The 20,624-nt window shown below is 32.7% G+C and overlaps 2 protein-coding genes across 3 annotated transcripts; both read left to right on the top strand.

Annotated features, from left to right (window-relative positions):
• The first annotated feature begins 6,569 nt into the window (after positions 1–6,569).
• LOC111006074 (uncharacterized) lies at positions 6,570–20,238 on the top strand. The gene is given in 8 exon segments (XM_088123006.1): positions 6,570–6,970; positions 7,058–7,251; positions 7,618–7,851; positions 12,761–14,144; positions 14,188–14,721; positions 18,053–19,666; positions 19,751–19,956; positions 19,958–20,238. Coding segments are annotated over 8 exon segments (4,674 nt in total). The 5' UTR covers positions 6,570–6,654; the 3' UTR covers positions 20,150–20,238.
• LOC111006189 (MDIS1-interacting receptor like kinase 2) lies at positions 6,882–9,134 on the top strand. 2 transcript variants are annotated; one of them, XM_022277965.2, is made up of 4 exons: positions 6,882–6,951; positions 7,058–7,129; positions 7,980–8,623; positions 8,713–9,134. In XM_022277965.2, the coding sequence occupies exons 3-4, from the start codon at positions 7,981–7,983 to the stop codon at positions 9,066–9,068; spliced, it is 999 nt and encodes a 332-aa protein (XP_022133657.1). In that variant the 5' UTR covers positions 6,882–6,951; positions 7,058–7,129; position 7,980; the 3' UTR covers positions 9,069–9,134. The 2 variants fall into 2 exon arrangements, with proteins under 2 accessions (XP_022133657.1, XP_022133658.1); XM_022277966.2 differs by lacking the exons at positions 6,882–6,951; positions 7,058–7,129 and adding an exon at positions 7,649–7,789.
• Positions 20,239–20,624: the final 386 nt, after the last annotated feature.

The raw sequence follows: 20,624 nt of genomic DNA, 5'->3' as shown, positions 1-20,624 counted from the left end.
TCAATTGAATCAAAAGTTTATTTGCATACCATAATAGTTATTGTTTGGAGATGATGAATGAGACCCCAATATTAAATTAAATGCTAACTAATTCAAAATCAAAAGTCAAGATTAACATTGTCCTCAATTATTATTATTATTTTGAGTGCATACAACAGTGGGTCGTCGCCCAAAATATAGGCGCAAGCTTTGGTGAAGAAACTAAACATTATTTTATGTTTCTAAAACTATTTGCTTGTTGCAAGTTGGAGTAAACTTTTAAGATTTTGAAATTTGGTTGGTTATCTTTATTTAAAATATACACCCCTCAAGCGAGGAATTTGGTAAGTTAATCTACAACAAAAGCTAATCAAGGAAAGGATCGAGCCAAAAGCATGTCAATAAACTAGAAGCTAGTTAGTGAAATCGGAGAAGATCAATCACAAATTGAACCTAAATGATCAAAAGCCTAAAGTACTGAAAAAGGCCTGTGAACTAGCCCAGCAAAGTTAAAATTGAAAGCGGGTGAAAGAGCGAAACAATCAATGAAACTCAGGGTATAAAACCATTGACATAAAGCCAAAATAGGTTCAAATACTCAATGGTGTCGAAGGCGAGCAAACTTAAAGCCCAAGGCCAGAAAAAGACTAACGGTTAAATCTAAACCTATTGTAGAGTCTAAAAAAACTTATTAAAAGCTAATTACGACAAAAGGATATGGTGGCTCTCCCATAGAAATGGTAGGGCCATGAACAACAAACTCTTCGAAAACTAAATAACAAGTATTCTAAATATAGAAGTCTAGCATTTTATCTAATATGCTTCTTGTCTTCCATTTTGAAAGTAGGAACTACTAATATGGGAAGACAAAATTAGCCCTGACAGGCGAACTAAGGTCCATGGCCTAAAGCATGACCAAATCGAGGGCTTCACCCTATATTTGATAAATATGAAATTATATCCAATGACTCTTAGTCTACTGCACAACTTCATCCGTACTTCTTTTTTTTTTTTTTATGAGAAACGAAACTTTTCATTGAGACAAATAAAAACAAAATATATGAATAGGAAAAATCCCAACTAAAGAAAGGGTCTCCAATCCAAAATAACAAGGCTTAGCTGGTAATTACAAAACAACTTCGAAACCGACCCCATAAAGAGACGTTTAATCTAATGAGACCCCAATTAGACTCCCTGTCTTCCTCCCTTCCTCTAAAGATTCTATTACAACTTCAACGACATTTCTATGCACCGATGGTATCGAGGACACGTCAAAACAATTCCATATCCGAACTATTGTTGAGCTTTTGCAGTCTGTAACCTTTTTTAAAGTGTGGGTTAGTTTGCCTACCTATTTCAAGTCTTTTGTTAGTCATATTAGATGTTGCTAAACCAAATGAAACACCTTTCATTTATTTATCGATAATTTGTCTAAGTGAATTAAAGGTTGCAAAAGTGAAACCAAAACAATTTGTGTTGGAAGCAATCAAATCTCGATTGCGTCAAAAAATTTAGACTTCAAAATTAGACTCGATAGGCAAAAGGTCCATAGCTTAGTTGAGCTAAAAATTTGTATTGGTGCATTTGCATTTCACTATTAATTTTAATATCATGTATATATTAGTGATATTTTGTTGATATATTTTTGTATCTTGTCAATTTTTTTGTTATATGGTGGAAAAATTAATGTGGAACCAATAGACATAAAAATGTCGACATGATACAAAAGAGTGTTGATGCCGTGTTTAATAGTTATTTTATTCTCATTTCTCAATTTTCAAAACTAGAATTGAATATAAACAATTTTGATTTTTGTTCTATTTAGAACGATTTTTAATCTATAGCAAGATTTGAAAATTCAAGAATAAATAAATAAGAATTAAAACTGAGTGTCCTCTATTTACTTAATTTATATATATATATATATATATTAGCCAAAATCTGAAAATGCATGGGTTTCAAGGAGAGAGGAAGCAAAAGGAAAAATGGGAGTAAATGACAATTTTGAGCTTTGAATTTTTACCATTCTATTCTTAATTTTTCAGTACCGAGTAAACTTTGAAGTTTTAGAATTAGGCTAAATGGTCTAATTTTGTTATTAAATTTCCTTTTAGTTATTAACAAAAGGTTAATTAGAAATTTAAAATAAATCGTAAATTATTCTCAAAAGAATGATTATAAATTGTGTTAGGTATTCAATATAATATGAATTAAATTTTTACCTAATCTATTAGCTTAAGTTTTTGGATTGAGTTATGGTTTATTCTTCTTTAACATATGGTTTTAGCATACATATAATTTTTAGAAAGACACTTTTATATTCCGTTAGTATTATTTATTTATTTCTTTCAGTACAACGAATTAGAGATATGGAAGTTTGAACTTCTAATCTCAAAAGGAAATAGTATATGCTATTTACCGTTAAGTTAAGCTCATAATTGACTCAAATGAAGGATCATCGTTACATACTTTTCGGGATGAATATATTAGTTTATGATAGAATGAGACAGTACTCTATTACATCAAATGCCAACCTACACAAAGACTAAGTCAAAGTTAAAATTAATTAATATGAGATTCATAAGTTGACCTATTTATATGTAAATATTTTTTCCGTGAAATTTTTTTTTTATTTTTTTATTTTTTTGAATAGTTGTGGAAAAGGTCGTAGAACCTATGACCACATTGATAATGATTTGCATACTTTTCAAGTATATACCTATATAGACCGAATGCACATTCATTTGAATACTCAAGACTTGAGACTTATAAAATTGTGACTAATTATAATAATTTTTTTCCCTAAATTCTTTGTGTAATTTTGTCGTGTCAAAATAACCAAAAATCAAATTGAGTCAAGAATGTATGGTTCAAAGGTCTCTTCTAAACAATTCTTAATTGAAGAACTAACTTTTAAAATAAGAAATATTACGTTTTATCAAATGTACATAAAATTTGGTAATGACCAGCTTATATTAATTAAAAAAAAAAATTTGATCAAGTTTCTTTTGAGTTAAATGTATGTGTTGAGTAGTCATTTGAAGCTAAGTTTCATATTCTCTACCACTATATTAACTATTTATGAGATTTCTTTAGGGATAGTTATACAAAAGACAAATTTTTAGCCAATTGAGATCATAATTTCCCTATAAATTACTTTTAGTCTTGGTTTTTGGACTCTTCTAAACTTATGTCCACGCTTGAACGTATGAGATGGTGCATTGAATAAGGCCATAGTACATTAAACGTTTCATCTAAACCTTTGATAGTCATATAGATATCACAAAAAAAAAAAAAAAATTAAAAAAACTTTGATATGATCCAATTATTTATAATTTTCTTGCGTTCACATTGGCAAATATTGGGGAAAGAACGATGTAAGTTCAGACTTAAATTAGGTAAGAAAGATGTTATAAGATAACCTCCAATTGAATTAAAAAGGAAAAAAACAAATTTAAACATATTAACACTCTGAAGTAAAATATATATATATATATATATATATATATATATATATATATATATTAACACTCAAGTTTCGGGATAGCTTGGGTAACTTGGGACTTCAAAAAATACACTTGAGGTTTTGACCAAAAGTCACCACTCCGATAATTAAAAAAAATTATTAAAAACACTAAACCATTATACAAGTTAAATGAAATGGGGTTGATTCACATATATTAAAAATTTCTCAACTTTTTTAATTACATAAAATTAAGTGATATATAAAGAAAAATATTTGATCGTTAACAAGTCCAGTCGAGATATATATATGTGCAAATTGTTTCAAACATTATAATTACTTAGGCTTTTTAAAAAATAAAATTAAATCTAATGAAGCATAAATTATTATTATTTTGTTGAGTACAATCTTTTGGTTGGAGATTTATGTCAATTATCGCTGAGCTATATGCTCGCTTTCATTACTTTTGAATATTGAAATGGAGTTAAAAGGAAATATTGCAAACTTAGTTGAACCTAAAATCGGGTCGATTTACGTACTCTGATCATATGAGATTCATAAATTGCAAACTTTTTTTTTCCTTTTTAAATAGTCTTTGTTATATTTTTGGATGGTAGCGTAGAAAAGTTTGTGGACTCAAATGAATGATCATTACAGACCTTTTAGAATGAAGATATGGGTTGATATGACATAATGAGAGTTTGTAGACACTCAATTATTATACATTAAATGCCAACCCACACAAAGACCAAGTCGAAGTTAAAATTAATATGACATTCATAAGTTGAATTATTTATATGTAAAAAAATTTTCCTTGAATTTTTTTTTTTTTTTTTTTTTTTAACTTTTGAAAAGTTGTATGGAAAACGTCATGGACTCAATTGAAAACCAAAGATCACCTTGATTTGCATACTTTTCAAGGATATACATATATATATATATATAACAATTCTCTCCTTAGACCGAATGAAAACTCATTTGAAAACTGCAGTCTTGAGAGTTGAGACTTATAAAATTGTGATTAATTATAATATACATTTTTTGTTCTAAATTCTTTTTGTGATTTTGTTGTGTAAAAAAAACCAAAAATCAAATTGAGTCGAGAATTTCTTTGATCGAGTTTAGAAGAGACTTCTTTTAGTACAATTCTTCATTTAATCATACTTCAATTGAACTAACTTTTAAGACAATAAATATAAACACATGTTATCAAATGTACATAAAATTTGGTAATAATTAGCTTATATTAAAATTAAAAAAAATTACTTGATCGAGTTTCTTTTTAGTTAAATTTATGCATGGCTAAGTTTCGTATTCTCTACCATTATATTATTTATGATATATTTTTAGGTATAGTTACGCAAATAGACTGCCAAACCAGAGCATAATTTAACGGGTTAAGATACATATATCCAATTATACGAGATTGAGAGTTCAAATCCCAACCCTCACATGTTGTACAAAAAAAAAAGTTACACATATATCCACGCTTGAACGGTATGAGATGAGGCAGAGAATAAGGGACCCTAGTTCATTAAATATTTCATAACCTTTGATAGTGATATTACTCAAAAAAAAAAAAAATCGATAAGATCCAATTGTTTATAATTTTCTTGTGTTCAGATTGACAACGTTGGGTGAAAGAACCATGTAAATTAAGACTAAATTAGCAAGAAAGATGTTAAAAGCTAACTTCTGAGTTAAAAAAAAAACATATTTGAAAATATTCACACTCAAAAACTATACAGAAATGGAATTAATCTGCGTATATATTAAAAATTTCTCAACTTTTTTTAATTATATAAAATTAAGTGATATAAAAGGAAAGATATTTTAATTTTATTGAATGTTAGTAAGTCGAAGAGAAGATTAGTCGAGATATGTATGTGTGCAGAAATTGTTTCAAACATTAACTTGTCCTTTTTTAGAAAAATAAAATTAAGTCCAATGAAGTATTGATTTCTAAATATTCAAATAAAGTTAAGGAAATGGTATAATAAGAAACTAACCTTCATTTAATAATATCAAGGTGTAAAAACCTATTTTACGATGTATAAAGAATTAAGAAAAACTTTTTGTAAATGAGTCGAACCGATTCTAGTTTAACATAGATAAAGTAGATATTATCATCTCTCAAAAATTGATTTCCAACAATTTTTGAATTAAAAAAAAATTATGAAAAAATGGTCTAATTTTTAAAAAGCAGATACTAAATTACATGAAATTTTATAATTAAAAGATTACTATAATACCATGACACATATCGTAAAAGTAAATTCCATATAAATCATTTTTATTTTAAATGTTATTTAAATATATTATTTAAGCTATCAACCTGGGAGAAAGGATTGAAATAGAGTAGTTCTAACTTCTAAAACGTAATTGTAAAAATATTATAATTTTGAAACTATTTACTGGATTCTTGTAATTATTTTTAACAAATACAATATTTTTATAAATATTTGTTGGTTGAACGAGAAGTAGTTGAGATTCAAAATCTCCAACTTTAGATATAGCAAGTAATGTACTCTAGTAATGCCTTGGCAAGATGAATCATGTTTGATATTTTATTTTTTCTATTAAATAGCATTAAACCATACAATATTAATAGAAAAAATCCCAATTTTTTTTAAAAAAAATTTTAAATTTTAAATACAACAATCAAGTGGAGAGATTCAAACTCACTACTTCAAATCGAGAAGTATTTTGGCGGGTCTACCTAGTGCAATCACTTTGTGCCCGACTCACTCACTACCTTTTAGCATTAATGAACTCAAAAGAAGGAGAGAGAAGAGGGGGGATCGGCCCTACACACCGGAGACGAAGCGTAGAGGTCACTTTAGCTTGATGTACCGGAGTGAGGCTAAGAGAAAAAGATTCCTCTTGCTTGGTAGACTGGGATACAAAAAAGTAATCGTAATAAGAGAGAGCACATAGACCAATCAATCGTATCGGTAAAGGGATACTAGAGGTAGAAATGGTATGAGATAGGAATAGCTATTGTGGGTCCGTCTATCACAATCGGTAGAGATACGTACCAATCACGTTGATTTGGGACTTCCCAATTTCATCCTAAAATTCACATCATCTATGGACCAATTATAAGTTTCTCATCTCCTCCTGTAATCAGAAGTCGAATACCATTCACTATCTTTCTCCCATATCCCAACCAAAGAACAAGTATATTGCTTAATTTGAATTTGTGTTCCATCATGTGGACGTGGTTTCTTGTACTCGTTTCTTATTGGTGTCATTTCTCTTGTAATTCCATTGTTAGATTGGTGGACGCATCCAGATTGTCCGAAGCCAATGCGATGCCCGAAGCCAATGCTCTCCTTCAAACTGGTTGGTGGAGCAATCATATTCATAACAACGTCTCAGATCCTTGTGAATGGAATGGCACTAATTGCGATGCTTCAGGAAGTGTTATAGAAATTACTTTGCGTTATGTGGAGTTGCCAAGGGGATCTACTCTACAAAACTTAAACTTCTCATCTTTACCCAACCTGGTTAGTCTTACTCTCTCTGGTATTGGCCTCCTAGGGAGCATCCCTCCTCAAATAGCCTCTCTCTCAAAACTCACCTATCTACACTTATCTTATAATAATCTTACAGGTGAGCTTCCTTTCCAAATAGGGAATTTGACCAACTTGGTGGAACTCAATCTATTTGCAAATATGTTGACAGGTACAATCCCTTCAACTATAGCTGGTTTGGCCAATCTGTTATTTTTAGATCTTTCCCAAAACCAACTAGGTGGGGTGATTCCTCCTGAAATCGGAAATTTGACTTATCTAACTCATCTTTGGGTGAGTTATAACAATCTCAATGCTTCACTCCCCTCCACTTTGTGGGATTTACATCAGTTGAGCTTGTTAGATCTTTCACACAACTACTTCAATGATCATTTGATTTCCCAAGGAATAGGGAGCTTAAAAAGTTTGGAATATTTTTATGCACAAAATAACACACTCATTGGTCCTATCCCTTCCTCTATTTTTCATCTCACCAATTTGATAGAATTAAATCTTGCGTCAAACAAATTTTCTAGGTCTATTCTTATTCCACATATTGGACAGAATTTGGTGTATTTGAATTTGAGTTCCAACATGCTCACTGGGCCCATTCCCTTCACCTTATTTGATATAGTTTATGTGAACAATTTATATAAGCAGGTAAAAATTGATCTTAGCCATAACTCCTTCAATGGTCAACTACCTATTACCTTGGACCTAAGTTATGCCCCTTCTGTTAGCATGGACATCAGCTACAATAAGCTCATCGGCACATTTCCTAATTTTCTTATTGCTCTTGGAAAGGCCAACTTATCCTATAACTTCCTTCAAGGTATGGTTTCCGATCAATTTCTAAATAAATTCGATATCAGCGTTGTTATGGGTAACAATAAAGTATGTGGCAATCATCCCCAACTACACCCTTGTCATTCACATTCACACAATCAAATGCTCAAGATTCTTCTTCCTTCACTTTCTTTATTCCTCCTTTGTTTTGCTTGTTCTATCCTTGCCCATCATAGAATGACGAAGAAGAATACTACCGGCCATGAAAAGAAATCAGATCACGAACATGGAAATATTTTCTCCATATGGGACTATAATGGCAAAATTGCATATGAAGACATCATAGAAGCAACAGAAGACTTTCACATCAAATATTGCATTGGCACCGGCGGATATGGCAGTGTTTACAGAGCAGTGCTTCCAAGTGGCAAAGTCGTAGCTCTAAAGAAACTCCACACCCATGAGGCCCAACAGACAACTCTTTTCAACAGTTTTCAGAAAGAGGTTGAAATGTTAAAGGAGATAAGACACAAGAACATCGTTAAACTCCATGGATATTGCCTCCACAATCGTTGCATGTTTCTCATTTACCAATACATGGAGAGGGGAAGCCTATTTTTGGCGTTGAGCAATGATTCAGAAGCAGAGGAATTGGATTGGAATAAGAGGCTCAGCATCATTATCAGAGTTGCGCATGCTTTGGCCTATATTCATCACCATTGCATTAAACCCATCATTCATCGAGATGTTACAACAAGTAACATACTTTTAGACTCAAAGCTTGAGGCTTTTCTATCAGATTTTGGCATCGCAAGATTGCTCGAGCTTGAATCATCCTACCATACCACAGTTGGCGGCACTTGTGGATATATTGCTCCAGGTGAACCCAATAATTTTGATCTTCTTATTTTATTTACTTTATATTAGTCCAAACTTTAATTGATTGCTTTTCAAAATTTTTTGATCCAGAACTAGCCTACACTACCGTGGTGACTGAGAAATGTGATGTATACAGCTTTGGAGTGGTGGCATTAGAAATAATAATGGGAAAGCATCCCGGAGAACTATTAAACTCCTTGTGGTCTAAATCCGTACCGCCTATAGCCATCAAAGATTTGTTAGACTCTCGTCTCAGATCTCCACTGATCACAGCTGGAGCGGCACAAAATATAGTTCTCACATTAACTTTGGCCTTTGCATGCCTCCACCCAAATCCCAAAACACGACCTACAATGCATCATGTGACGGAAAAATTTTCTACTCGAAAAACTCATCTGGAAGAGTTCCCATTTAATGAGATTTCCATTCAAAAACTTTTAAGATAAGAGTATATCGTGTATATAAGATTTAGGAATTTACACTAAGAATAAAATGTATGTGTTTTGGAGTCATTTTAAAGCTTAAATTGCGTGATTTACCATTATTATTGGGAAGTAAATTAGTGGCTTCTTGCAAATATGGGATAGTTGCTGCATGATGAGTTAATATACTATTTTACAAGAAACAGTTGCCTTGAAGAAAGATGGAAGGTCAAAAGGAGCTTTTTTTTAAGTACTATGTGGGGGTGGAGATCGAACTCACAATCTTTTAATTGAAGACATATGTCAAGTATCACTGAGTTATGCAACATTCTCTCTCCATTTTCCCTATCGCTCTTTTTTATGTTCACTTTGGCTGATTCTTTTTCATTTTTATTAGGTTAGTACAAATTATATATAGTCGAGTATACTGTACTTTTCTCTCTCTCTATTTTGCCTTCAACAAACATGATAATCTAAAATGCTAAAGAAATTGAAATTAAAATCATGGATATATATTAGCCATGAACTTCAACAGAAACCAGGAAAGTTAGAAGAATAACTAGAGAAAAATTCAATCCAACTGATTAATCTCAATAGAACAAAGAATTTGTTGTTCCCTTTTAGCCGCTGGAAAAGAAGCATCAACCCTAAAATTTAATTTTAAAGAAATTTACCAGAAATTCACTGTATGACTTTCTCCTGTTTTTATTCATGGTCCGAAACCCAAATGAGTAATATCATATTTAATTTAGTTGAAGATATATGCCAATTATCGCTGAGTATCGTTTTTGCAAGAACATTTTGTAGTTAAGTCTTATTTTGTTCCTCAAATTTCATATTTATTTACTTATTTTTTCCTCCAAACTATTAAATATTTTGTTTTAAATCTTAAACCATTCAAATATTCTTATTTAAATTTTTTTTGATGCACTTCTTATTTAAATTTTTAAACTTTGTATCAACATATCCAATAAATGATTAAATTTACTATATGATAAAATGATATTAGAGCAGTCCATTACGTGGATACACAATTTTGCTAAAATTTCCATTTTTTATTGTCAATTAATTTTAATTTTTGACTTCGCCTTTTGAGTAGGAATAAATCATTAACTTGGTACTCTTTGAGTGGAAAATATGGTCAACTCCATTGGACTAAAAGATCATATTTATTTGTTTATTTTTCAAAGATAAACCTATATTAAGGTGATGCAGTGAATGAGACCTCTAATGCGAACTTACTCAAAGACTAAGTCGAAGTTAAAATTAACATAAAGTTTATATCATTTATTAATTTTGTTTATCTTAAAAGATCTTTCTTTTTTGAATGGTTGTGCGAAAAATACAGTGGATTAAATTGAACCAAAATCATAAGAAATGAACCAAAAATAAATGCATGTATCTGATGAATGGTACATTATTCAATTATTAGTCAATCCATCGAAATCATGAAATGAGGTTGAAAATGCGACTTTGGAAAAAGTGTTTGAACGGACAATTTGTTTTATTGACCAAGTGTAATAATCGTTTATCTATCCTTTGGGATAGTTGTTATCTTTTGTGGCTTTTGTTCGTGGTGCATTATCAAACCTTTTATGATGTAATCCTTAATGGTCCCTTTTTTTTTAATATAATGTTTCTTTGATTAAAAAAAAAAATTTGCTATTGATAAAAGTATCTAGTTACTTTTCTTTTTCCCTAAAAACACATTATTTTGATCTTATGATTATTGTGCGGAGGGGTTGTGGGAAGTGGGAACTCATTGATGAAATATCATATTGAATATTAATTAAAACAAAATATAGATAAACAATTAACAAAATTCAAATTGATTGAGAAACAAAATTTATTTTTTCCCTCTCTTTCTCTTATAAGTTTATAACATCATAACGTCAGAGCGAAGCATAACCCCATTGGACAGGAGGGAAAAAAAATAAAAAAATAAAGAAACATCAATTTTAATTTTAATTTAGATTTAGACGTCCAACCCATCACGAACGTACAGATTAAAAGAAAAGTATTCTAAAACTGAAGGTGGAATCTACAAATTTAAAATAGGATTCCTTAATTACCTTTGACTTTGCCTCTTCTAAAATTAATCTCCCGCTCTAATACTATCTAATAAATAAATCACTGTTCAACCCAAAAGTTTAAATTGATGGATTTAGTAAATTTAATTCATATATTGAATATTTAATAGTTTTTCTTGAAATAAAAAAAAATCTTCCTCTAGTTTTCTAGGTTTGATACTGTGAATAGTTGCTAAAAAATATTGCAAACTTAATTGAACCAAAAATTGGGTCGATTTACAATTGATAATCATATGAGATTCATAAATCGACTATTTATGAACCTTTTTTTCCTTAAAAAAACTTTTTTTTTTGATGGTAGTGTAGAAAAGTTTGTAGACTCAAATGAATGATCATTACATACATCTTAGAACGAAGATATGGGTTGATGATAGAAAATGAGAGTATGAGACACTCAATTATACATTAAATGCCAACCACACAAATTAAAGACCAAGTCCAAAGTCAAAATCAAATATGAGATTCAAAAGTTGAACTAGTTATGCAAATACTTTTTCCTTGAAACAGTCTCATTTCTTTTAATTTTTGAATAGTGGTGTAGGAAAGGTCGTGAATTCAATTGAACCAAAGATGTATAAGTGAATGTCATATTATTCTCACTTTAGACCCGATGCAAACTCATTTGAAATCTTCAAACTTAAAAAATTGTGATTAATTGTCGAAGCGAGCCTAGCTTATGGGACGACCACCTGACCCTACTATATTTGATATTGTCAAAGTAATTCGTAAGATATTAAATCTTAGGTTGAACCCATTCTCTCTAAGCCCTTTGCTATTTATATTGACCTTTATTGACCACTAGGTCACACTATGATGGTTTCAATTCAACCAACTTTTAAGACAATAAATATACTAGTTACATGTTATATGCACATAAGATTTGGTAAATTATAATTAGTTTATATTAAAAATGATAAATATATATTTTAGTTAACAAAGAATCAAAATAACCAATTATTAATGGAATTCCTTGTAGGCTCTCTGTAAAATACTCATTTGGTCGAGGGCTTCCAAAAACATCATATGCATTAGTCACTTGAACATATGGTAGGAATAAGGAGGAGAGGAGAAAGGTGCCTGAGCCCAAAACGCAACCGAAAAACAAGTAGGGGATAATAGGAAGAGACTAGGAAAGATTCGATTCGGCTCACCCTATTGCATTAAATATTTCATCTAAATATAATGATCATGTGTACATAAGACAGGATAATTATCTTCATTGGTATGTGACATTTTGGGTGAAACCAAAAGTAAATCCATGAGGATTATGCCCAAAACGAACAATATAACTTTGATATATGATCTAATTGGTTTATAATATTGTTACAATTGTTTATAATAAACCTGAAGTTGTGAGTTTGATCCCCAACTCACATATTGTACGAAAAAAAACATTGATGGCGTTCACATTGATAATTGATAATATTGGATGAAATAAGCAGGTAAATTAATACTACATTAGCAAGAAAGATGTTAAAACTACTGTAGTAAAGAAAGAAACAAAAGCTCTTCCTGCCCCTTCCCAATTCCATCCCCTACTAAATGTGTCTAAATTGACATCATTTCTGGACCAATTATAAGTTTCTCATCTCTTTCCATCTCTCTCAATCCGAATTGTGGAAGTAGAAGTATATGCCTAATTTGTGTTCCATGTGGCTCCTACTCCTTTCTTCCTCCCTTTTCTCCCACTTCTCTTCTAATTCCATTTCTATATTGCCGTCGCTTCAACGGGAAGCCAACGCTCTCCTTCAAACTGGTTGGTGGAGCAATCAAGATATCTCCCATCGCTGTGAATGGAATGCCATAAAGTGCGATGCTTCAGGAAGTATTATAGAGATCACTATAAATAGAAAGCTACCAATAAGAGCTACTCTACCAAGCTTAAACTTGTCATCTCTACCCAACTTGGTTCGTCTTACTCTCTTTGATATTGGTCTCCAAGGGAGCATCCCTCCTCAAATAGCCTCTCTCTCCAAACTCACCTATCTGGATTTATCACTTAATAATCTTACAGGTGAGATTCCTTCCCAAATAGGGAATTTGACCAGCTTGGTGCAACTCCATCTATTTGCAAATATGTTCACAGGTACAATCCCTTCGGCTATAGCTTGTTTGACCCATCTATCATCTTTAGATCTTTCCTATAACCAATTAGCTGGATTGATTCCTCTTCAAATTGGGAATATGAATAATTTGAGGAGTCTATCTCTCGCAAATAATCTACTAACTGGTCCAATCCCATCCACAATCGGAAATTTGAGTTATCTAACTGATCTTTGGGTGAGTTATAACAATCTCAATGCTTCACTCCCTTCCACCTTGTGCCATTTACCTCACTTGTACTCCTTACATCTTTCACACAACCACTTCACCGGTCCCATCCCTTCCGCTATTTTTTATCTTACCAACTTGGAAAAATTAAATCTTGCGTCAAACAAGTTTGTTGGGTCCATTCTTATTCCACAAATTAGACAAAATTTGGTGTATTTGAATTTGAGTTTCAACATGCTCACTGGCCACATTCCCCTCACCTTATTTGATATAGTTCATGTAAATTCTTTTCATCAGCCCTCCTGGCTTAAGATTGACCTTAGCCACAACTCCTTCAGTGGCCAACTACATTCTATTAACTTGGACCAAGATTATGCCCGCTCTGTTAGCATAGACCTCAGCTACAATAACCTCACCGGCACATTTCCTAATTCTCTTATTGCCTTTAAAAACCTCAACTTATCCTATAACTTCCTCCAAGGTATGGTTTCCGATCAATTTCTAAATTATTTCGATGTCAGCCTTGTTAAGGGTAACGACAAACTATGTGGCAATCATTCCCAACTACACCCCTGTCCTTCACATTCGCGTTATAATCAAATGCTCAAGATTCTTCTTCCTTCAATTTCTTTATTCCTCCTCTTTTTTGCTTGTTCTATCCTTGCCTATCGAAGAACGATGAAGACGAATACTACCGGCCATGAAAAGAAATCAGATCACGAACATGGAAATATTCTCCATATGGGACTATAATGGCAACATTGCATATGAAGACATCATAGAAGCAACAGAGGACTTTCACATCAAATATTGCATTGGCACCGGCGGATATGGCAGTGTTTACAGAGCAGTACTTCCAAATGGCAAAGTCGTAGCTGTAAAGAAACTCCACACCCATGAGGCCCAGCAGATAACCCTTTTCAACAGTTTTCAGAATGAGGTTGAAATGTTAAAGGAGATAAGGCACAAGAACATCGTTAAACTCCATGGATATTGCCTCCACAATCGTTGCATGTTTCTCATTTACCAATACATGGAGAGGAGAAGCCTGTTTTTGGCGTTGAGCAATGATTCAGAAGCAGTGGAATTGGATTGGAATAAGAGGCTAAGCATCATTACCAGAGTCGCACATGCTTTGTCCTATATTCATCACCATTGCATTAAACCCATCATTCATCGAGATGTTACAACAAGTAACATACTTTTAGACTCAAAGCTTGAGGCTTTTCTATCAGATTTTGGCATCGCAAGATTGCTTGATCTTGAATCATCCTATCATACCACAGTTGGCGGCACTTGTGGCTATATTGCTCCAGGTGAAACCAACAATTTTAAACTTCTTATTTTATTTTCTTTATATTAATCCAAATTTTTATTGATTGCTTTTCAAAATTTTCTGATCGAGAATTAGCATACACCATGACTGTGACAGAGAAATGTGATGTGTATAGCTTTGGAGTGGTGGCATTAGAAATAATAATGGGAAAGCATCTAGGAGAACTATTAAACTCGTTGTGGTCTAAATTTGTACCGCCTATAGCCATCAAAGATTTTTTAGACTCTCGTCTAAGATCTCCACTGATCACAACTAGAGCGGCACAAAATGTAGTTTTCACATTAACTTTAGCCTTTGCATGCCTCCACCCAAATCCCAAAGCGCGACCTACAATGCAGCATGTGACTGAAATATTTTCTGTTAGAAGGCCTCGTCTTGAAGAGTTCTCATTTAACGAGATTTCAATTGAACAAATTTTAAGAGAAGTATACCATGTATTTAAGATTCAAGAATAATCAATTTACATTAAAAAATAAAATAAAATGTACGTGTTTCAAGTTATTTTAAAGCTTTACCATTATTGAGAAATAAATTAGTGGCTTCTTGCAAGTATGGGGATAGTTGCTATTGCTAGCTTAGTTCTAATTGTTGAGATGTTATTTCAAAGTTAATAGGCTCAACATCCTGTTGCCTTGAAGAATGATGGAAGGCCAAAGGGAGCGCCTCTTTTTTTTTTTCTCTTTTTTCTTTGGATAATTGAACAGGGAACTTGCTGTTCCCTTTAAACGTGGGAAAAAGAATCAACGCCGCTCTAAAATTGAATTTAAAGAAGCTTATCAGAAATTCTCTATATGACTTTTCTCTGTTTTTTCTCTAAACCCAATACCGTGCTTCCCGAGATTTAATCCACGTAAATCTAAAAAGCACCAAAGAAAAAAATTTTAGTTTAGTCCTATTTTGTTCTTCGAATTCCATATTTATTTACCTTTTTTTTTTTCTTCCACCGCTATTAAATATTTTATTTTAACTCTTACTCGCTTCAAACATTTCTATTTTAATTTTTAAAATCGTGCGTTAATATACTTGATAAATGTTTAAATTTATCATAATTTATCGACTTAAACTTTATGTTGATTATTGATTTAGAATAATATTAGAGTAATATTGATTTCACTTGTTGGACCTTACAAATGTGGAGAGTGTTAAGTGGGAATAGATTGACCTTGTGGCATTTAAAATGATATTAGAATAGTTTAGTGAAGGTAAATTTTGCTTAATTTCCATTTTTATTGTCAATTTATGAATCTCATATTAATGGTAAGCGTTGACTTGGTTTATTGAGTAGGAATAGATCAATGACTTGGTACTCTTTGGGTGGGTGGAAAAGATAGTCGACTCAATCAATTGTACTAAAAGATCATGTTTATTTGTAAAATTTTCAAAGGTAAACCTATGAGGTTATTGGTGGTCAAAATCAGAATCGACACGTGTAAGTACCTACTCAGTTCGGAGTCATAAGTACGAGAAAAACAGACCTTTCATACCCGCTGACCTGTTCCATGCCGAGCTGAGATGAACAAAACATATCAACCGACTTGACTTGAGGGCCCAACAGAGGTGATGTAATGAGACGTCCAATTACATTAAATGTGTAAATTCACTCGAAGACTAAGTCAGAGTTAAAATTAACATAAAGTTTATATCGTTTTTTTTTCCTTAAAAGATCTTTCGTTTTTGAATGGTTGCGTGGAAAATAGCGTGGATTCAATTGAACCAAACATCATATTTTTACAAAATGGCCAAAGATAAATGCATGTAAGTAATGAATGGCATGCAGTCAATTTAGTCAACCCACCCATTCGAAAACCAAATTCAATGTAAAAGCTGGATGTGACCTTATCAATTGACTATTTTGATTTGGTTGTGGAAAAGAACATGGGCTCAATTGAATTATGTTGATTTTCATACCTTTTAATAATGGACATGCATATATCTATTCAAAGATTAATATGAAAATTAATATTACATGGCATCCATTGATAAAAGGATCGGTTAATTTTTTTCCATAAGACAACATTCTTTGATCTTAAGGATCATTGTGGGGGGAGGTTGTTGAATAAATTACCACAGTTCTAATACCACTTGTAGAAAAAAATTAGTACAACAAGAAAATCACGGTCCAAACTTTTATTAAGAAAGTAAGCATTTTAAGAGAAGGCTCTCTCACGTTTCACTAACTTTCTTCACTTTCACTTGATCGTCTCACCTACACAGACATCTCTCCTATTTATAGGAGATAGATTCTTGGAACCCAAACAAAAATATCTTTGTAAATTCTCGTTAAATCTTAATGTTTCTTTATCTATTCTTATCCAAAGGATCTCTAAAGTTCCTTGGAATCTATGAGAAAAGTTAAAATACTTATAGAGCATCTTTTATGTATATTTTTTTAAAAGATACGTAGAGCATGTTTTATACATGTATTTACAATCTTCAAGATACATGGAGACTCCAAAAACCTTATGAATAGTTAGTGTTGTATTTTAATAAAAGTTTTTGGAAACTAATTCAACCAAATATTAAATTAAAACAGAATATAGACAAACAATTAATGTAAAGATAAAAATGTGAACGAAATGTAATATATATACTTTATGTTCACCAAAATCTCCATAAGTAATAATTCACCAACCCAAAGTCTAACATAGTTTGAATTGGTGAAAGCTAGTTTAAATCTCCACCCATCCAATTCAACCAAAAAATAAGAACAGTGATGAACAATTTATGAACAAAATTCCACTTTTCTAGGACGCCCAATTAAATGCATTTGACATTTCCAACTAATAACTCAATTCCAATTATAACTCTCTTCTTCGTCTTTCTTTTCTTTTTTTTTTTTTTGAACTTGAAGACCCTGATCCATTATCTTGTTCGAATTTCGAACCAAAGTGTAGATGTGGTTTCTACTCTTTTCTTCAATCCTTTTCTGCAACTTACTGGTGGATGCATCAACATTGTCTCCGCTCCAACTAGAAGCCGATGCTGTCCTCAAAAGTGGTTGGTGGAGCGGTCAAAACATCTCGCAGCGTTGTGAACACTGGACGACCATAACTTGCGATGCTTCAGGAAGCATTACAAAGATTGGCCTGGATCGGCCATTGCCAACAGGTTCCTCTCTACAAAACTTGAACTTCTCATCTTTACCCAACTTGCTTCATCTTCATCTCTTCAATTCTAATCTCCAAGGCAGAATCCCACCTCAAATAGCCCATCTCTCCAAACTTACCAATCTGTACTTGTCACACAATAATCTTACTGGTGAGCTTCCTCTAGAAATAGGGAATTTAACGAGTTTGTTGAACCTTCATCTTGATGGAAACATGCTCAACGGTACAATCCCTTCAACTATAGGTCGACTGATCAATCTCTCCATTCTGGATCTTTCCATGAAATTGGTGGATTGATTCCTCCTGAAATAGGGAATATGAAGAAGTTGAGTACTCTGTACCTGAGTCGTAATGCACTCATTGGTCCAATTCCATCCACAATTGGAAATTTGGCTTATTTAGCTCAAGTTAAGATGAACCATAACGAGCTCAATGGCCTACTCCCTTTCACCATGTGGGATTTACCTCATTTGAAATTGTTGGATCTTTCAAACAACTACTTCAAGGATTTGGTTCCTCTACAAATAGGGAACTTGAAAAGTTTGAAAAATCTTTCCCTACAAAATAATTCACTCACTGGCCCAATCCCTTTCTCTATTTTCCATCTGCCCAATTTGACCGACATAGACTTATCATCAAATAGATTCAATGGATCCATCCCCCAGCAAATTGGACATTCAGAGAATTTGAGAAGTTTCAATGTCAGTCACAACATGCTTGATGGCCCAATTCCTGAGTCTTTGTTGGATCTACTTTACAAAAGTTACACCCCAGTTTGGAGATTGCCTCCATCAATGGATTGGAGTACATTGTTGGTGTTTGACTTCAGTCATAATTTCATCAACGGTAAACTTCCTCATTTGTCACTCGAGAATCATATTAATCCTACAAAGATCGACCTCAGCTGCAATAATCTCACAGGAACAGTTTCTGATTCCCTTATTCGCTTCAGAAGCATCAACTTATCCTACAACCACCTTCAAGGTTCTATTTCCGACCATTTTTTACAGCGTTTCAATGTCAGTGTTGTTTTTGGAAACGAAAAGTTGTGTGGCAACGATCTCAGGCTTCGCTCTTGTCATTCAAGAAGTCATAAAATTTCCAAAATGTGGAAGATATATTTTCTCCCAATTGCTTTAGTCATTATTATTTGTTCTGTTTGCTTCATTCTTGCCCGCTCGCAAAGGGTGAAGAATGCCCCCTCTGTGACAAGGTCAGATAAGCATGGAAATTTATTCTCCATATGGGATTACGATGGCAAGATTGCATATGAAGACATTATAGAAGCAACAGAGGGCTTCCATATCAAATATTGCATTGGCACTGGCGGATATGGGAGTGTTTACAGAGCAGTGCTTCCAAATGGCAAAGTTGTAGCTCTAAAGAAACTTCACACATGTGAAGCCCAAGAGACAACTCTTTTCAAGAGTTTCCAAAACGAGGTTGACATGTTAAAAGAGGTAAGGCACAAGAACATCATCAAACTCCATGGATATTGCCTCCATAAACAATGCATGTTTCTCATTTACGAATACATGGAGAGGGGAAGCCTATCTTGGGTGTTGAGCAACGACATGGAAGCAGTGGAATTAGATTGGAATAAGAGGCTGAACATCATTACCAGAGTTGCACATGCTTTGTCCTATTTACACCACCATTGCAGTGTGCCTATCGTTCATCGAGATGTTACAACCAGTAATATACTTTTGAACTCAGAGCTAGAGGCCTTTCTATCAGATTTTGGTATCGCAAGATTGCTTCATCTCGAATCATCCTATCATACCACACTTGGCGGCACTTGTGGATATATTGCTCCAGGTAACAATTTTTTGTTTTCTTATTTGATCTTCTGCATCTTAATCCAAGTTTCAATTGATTGCTTTTTTAATCTTTCTAATTCAGAACTGGCGTATACCATGACCGTCACACAAAAATCTGATGTCTATAGTTTTGGAGTGGTGACATTAGAAATAATAATGGGAAAGCACCCGGGAGAAATATTGAACTTGTTGTGGTCTAAATCTATACCACCTATAGCCATCAAGGATTTGTTAGACTCACGTCTCAAGTCTCCTTTAATCCAAGCTGGGGTGGCACAAAGCTGGGGTGGCACAAAGTATAACTCTCACATTAACCTTGGCCTTTGCTTGTCTCCACCAAAATCCAAAGGTTCGACCTTCGATGCAACAAGTGACTCGAGAGTTTCTTGTTCGGAGGCCGCATCTAGTAGAAATTTCGTTCAATGAAATTTTGATTGAACAACTTTTAAGACAAGAAATATACTACGTACAAAAGATTTAGAAATAGTTATTTATATTAAAATGAAAAAATACTCGAGTTTCTTCTTATTTAAATGTATGTGTTGTCTTGTAGTCGTCATTTCAAGCTAAGTTTTGTTCTCTACCATTTTATCAACTGTTTATGATTTTTTTTTTAATAAATCCTAACTTTTAATTGGCTGGTTGTGTGGAAAACAAATCACAAACAAACAAATTACTGAAGGCTAAGGAAGAAGATAATTTTCAACTCTAAATTGCCAGTGATGAACCTGGAAATCTCGTGAGGTATTATCATATCAGCATCAAAACTCCATCTTCAAGCCGATGCTTTTGGTAGAAACAAGAAAGAAAGAAAGAAGAACAAAAAAAAAAAAAAACTGGGGATACAGTTGAAGAAAATGGGATGTTGACTCTGGTGAAATCATAAACACACAACTGATTGATGATAGTTACAGCAAACAAATCAGATTTACAAATTAGCATCATAACAATAACTT

The sequence above is a fragment of the Momordica charantia genome, assembly GCF_013281855.1.
Source record: "Momordica charantia cultivar OHB3-1 chromosome 4 unlocalized genomic scaffold, Mcharantia_2.0 BLBB01000004.1, whole genome shotgun sequence".
NCBI lineage: Eukaryota > Viridiplantae > Streptophyta > Magnoliopsida > Cucurbitales > Cucurbitaceae > Momordica > Momordica charantia.
The sequence above is the reverse complement of the archived record's forward strand: the minus strand, read 5'-3'. Positions and strand labels throughout refer to the sequence as shown.

Bases quoted from the DNA above. Each gene is read 5' to 3' on its own strand.
- LOC111006189 (XM_022277965.2), top strand. From the start codon at position 7,981: ATGACGAAGAAGAATACTACCGGCCATGAAAAGAAATCAGATCACGAA. The intron at 8,624-8,712 runs GTGAACCCAATA...TTTTTGATCCAG, and splicing joins TTGTGGATATATTGCTCCAG to AACTAGCCTACACTACCGTG.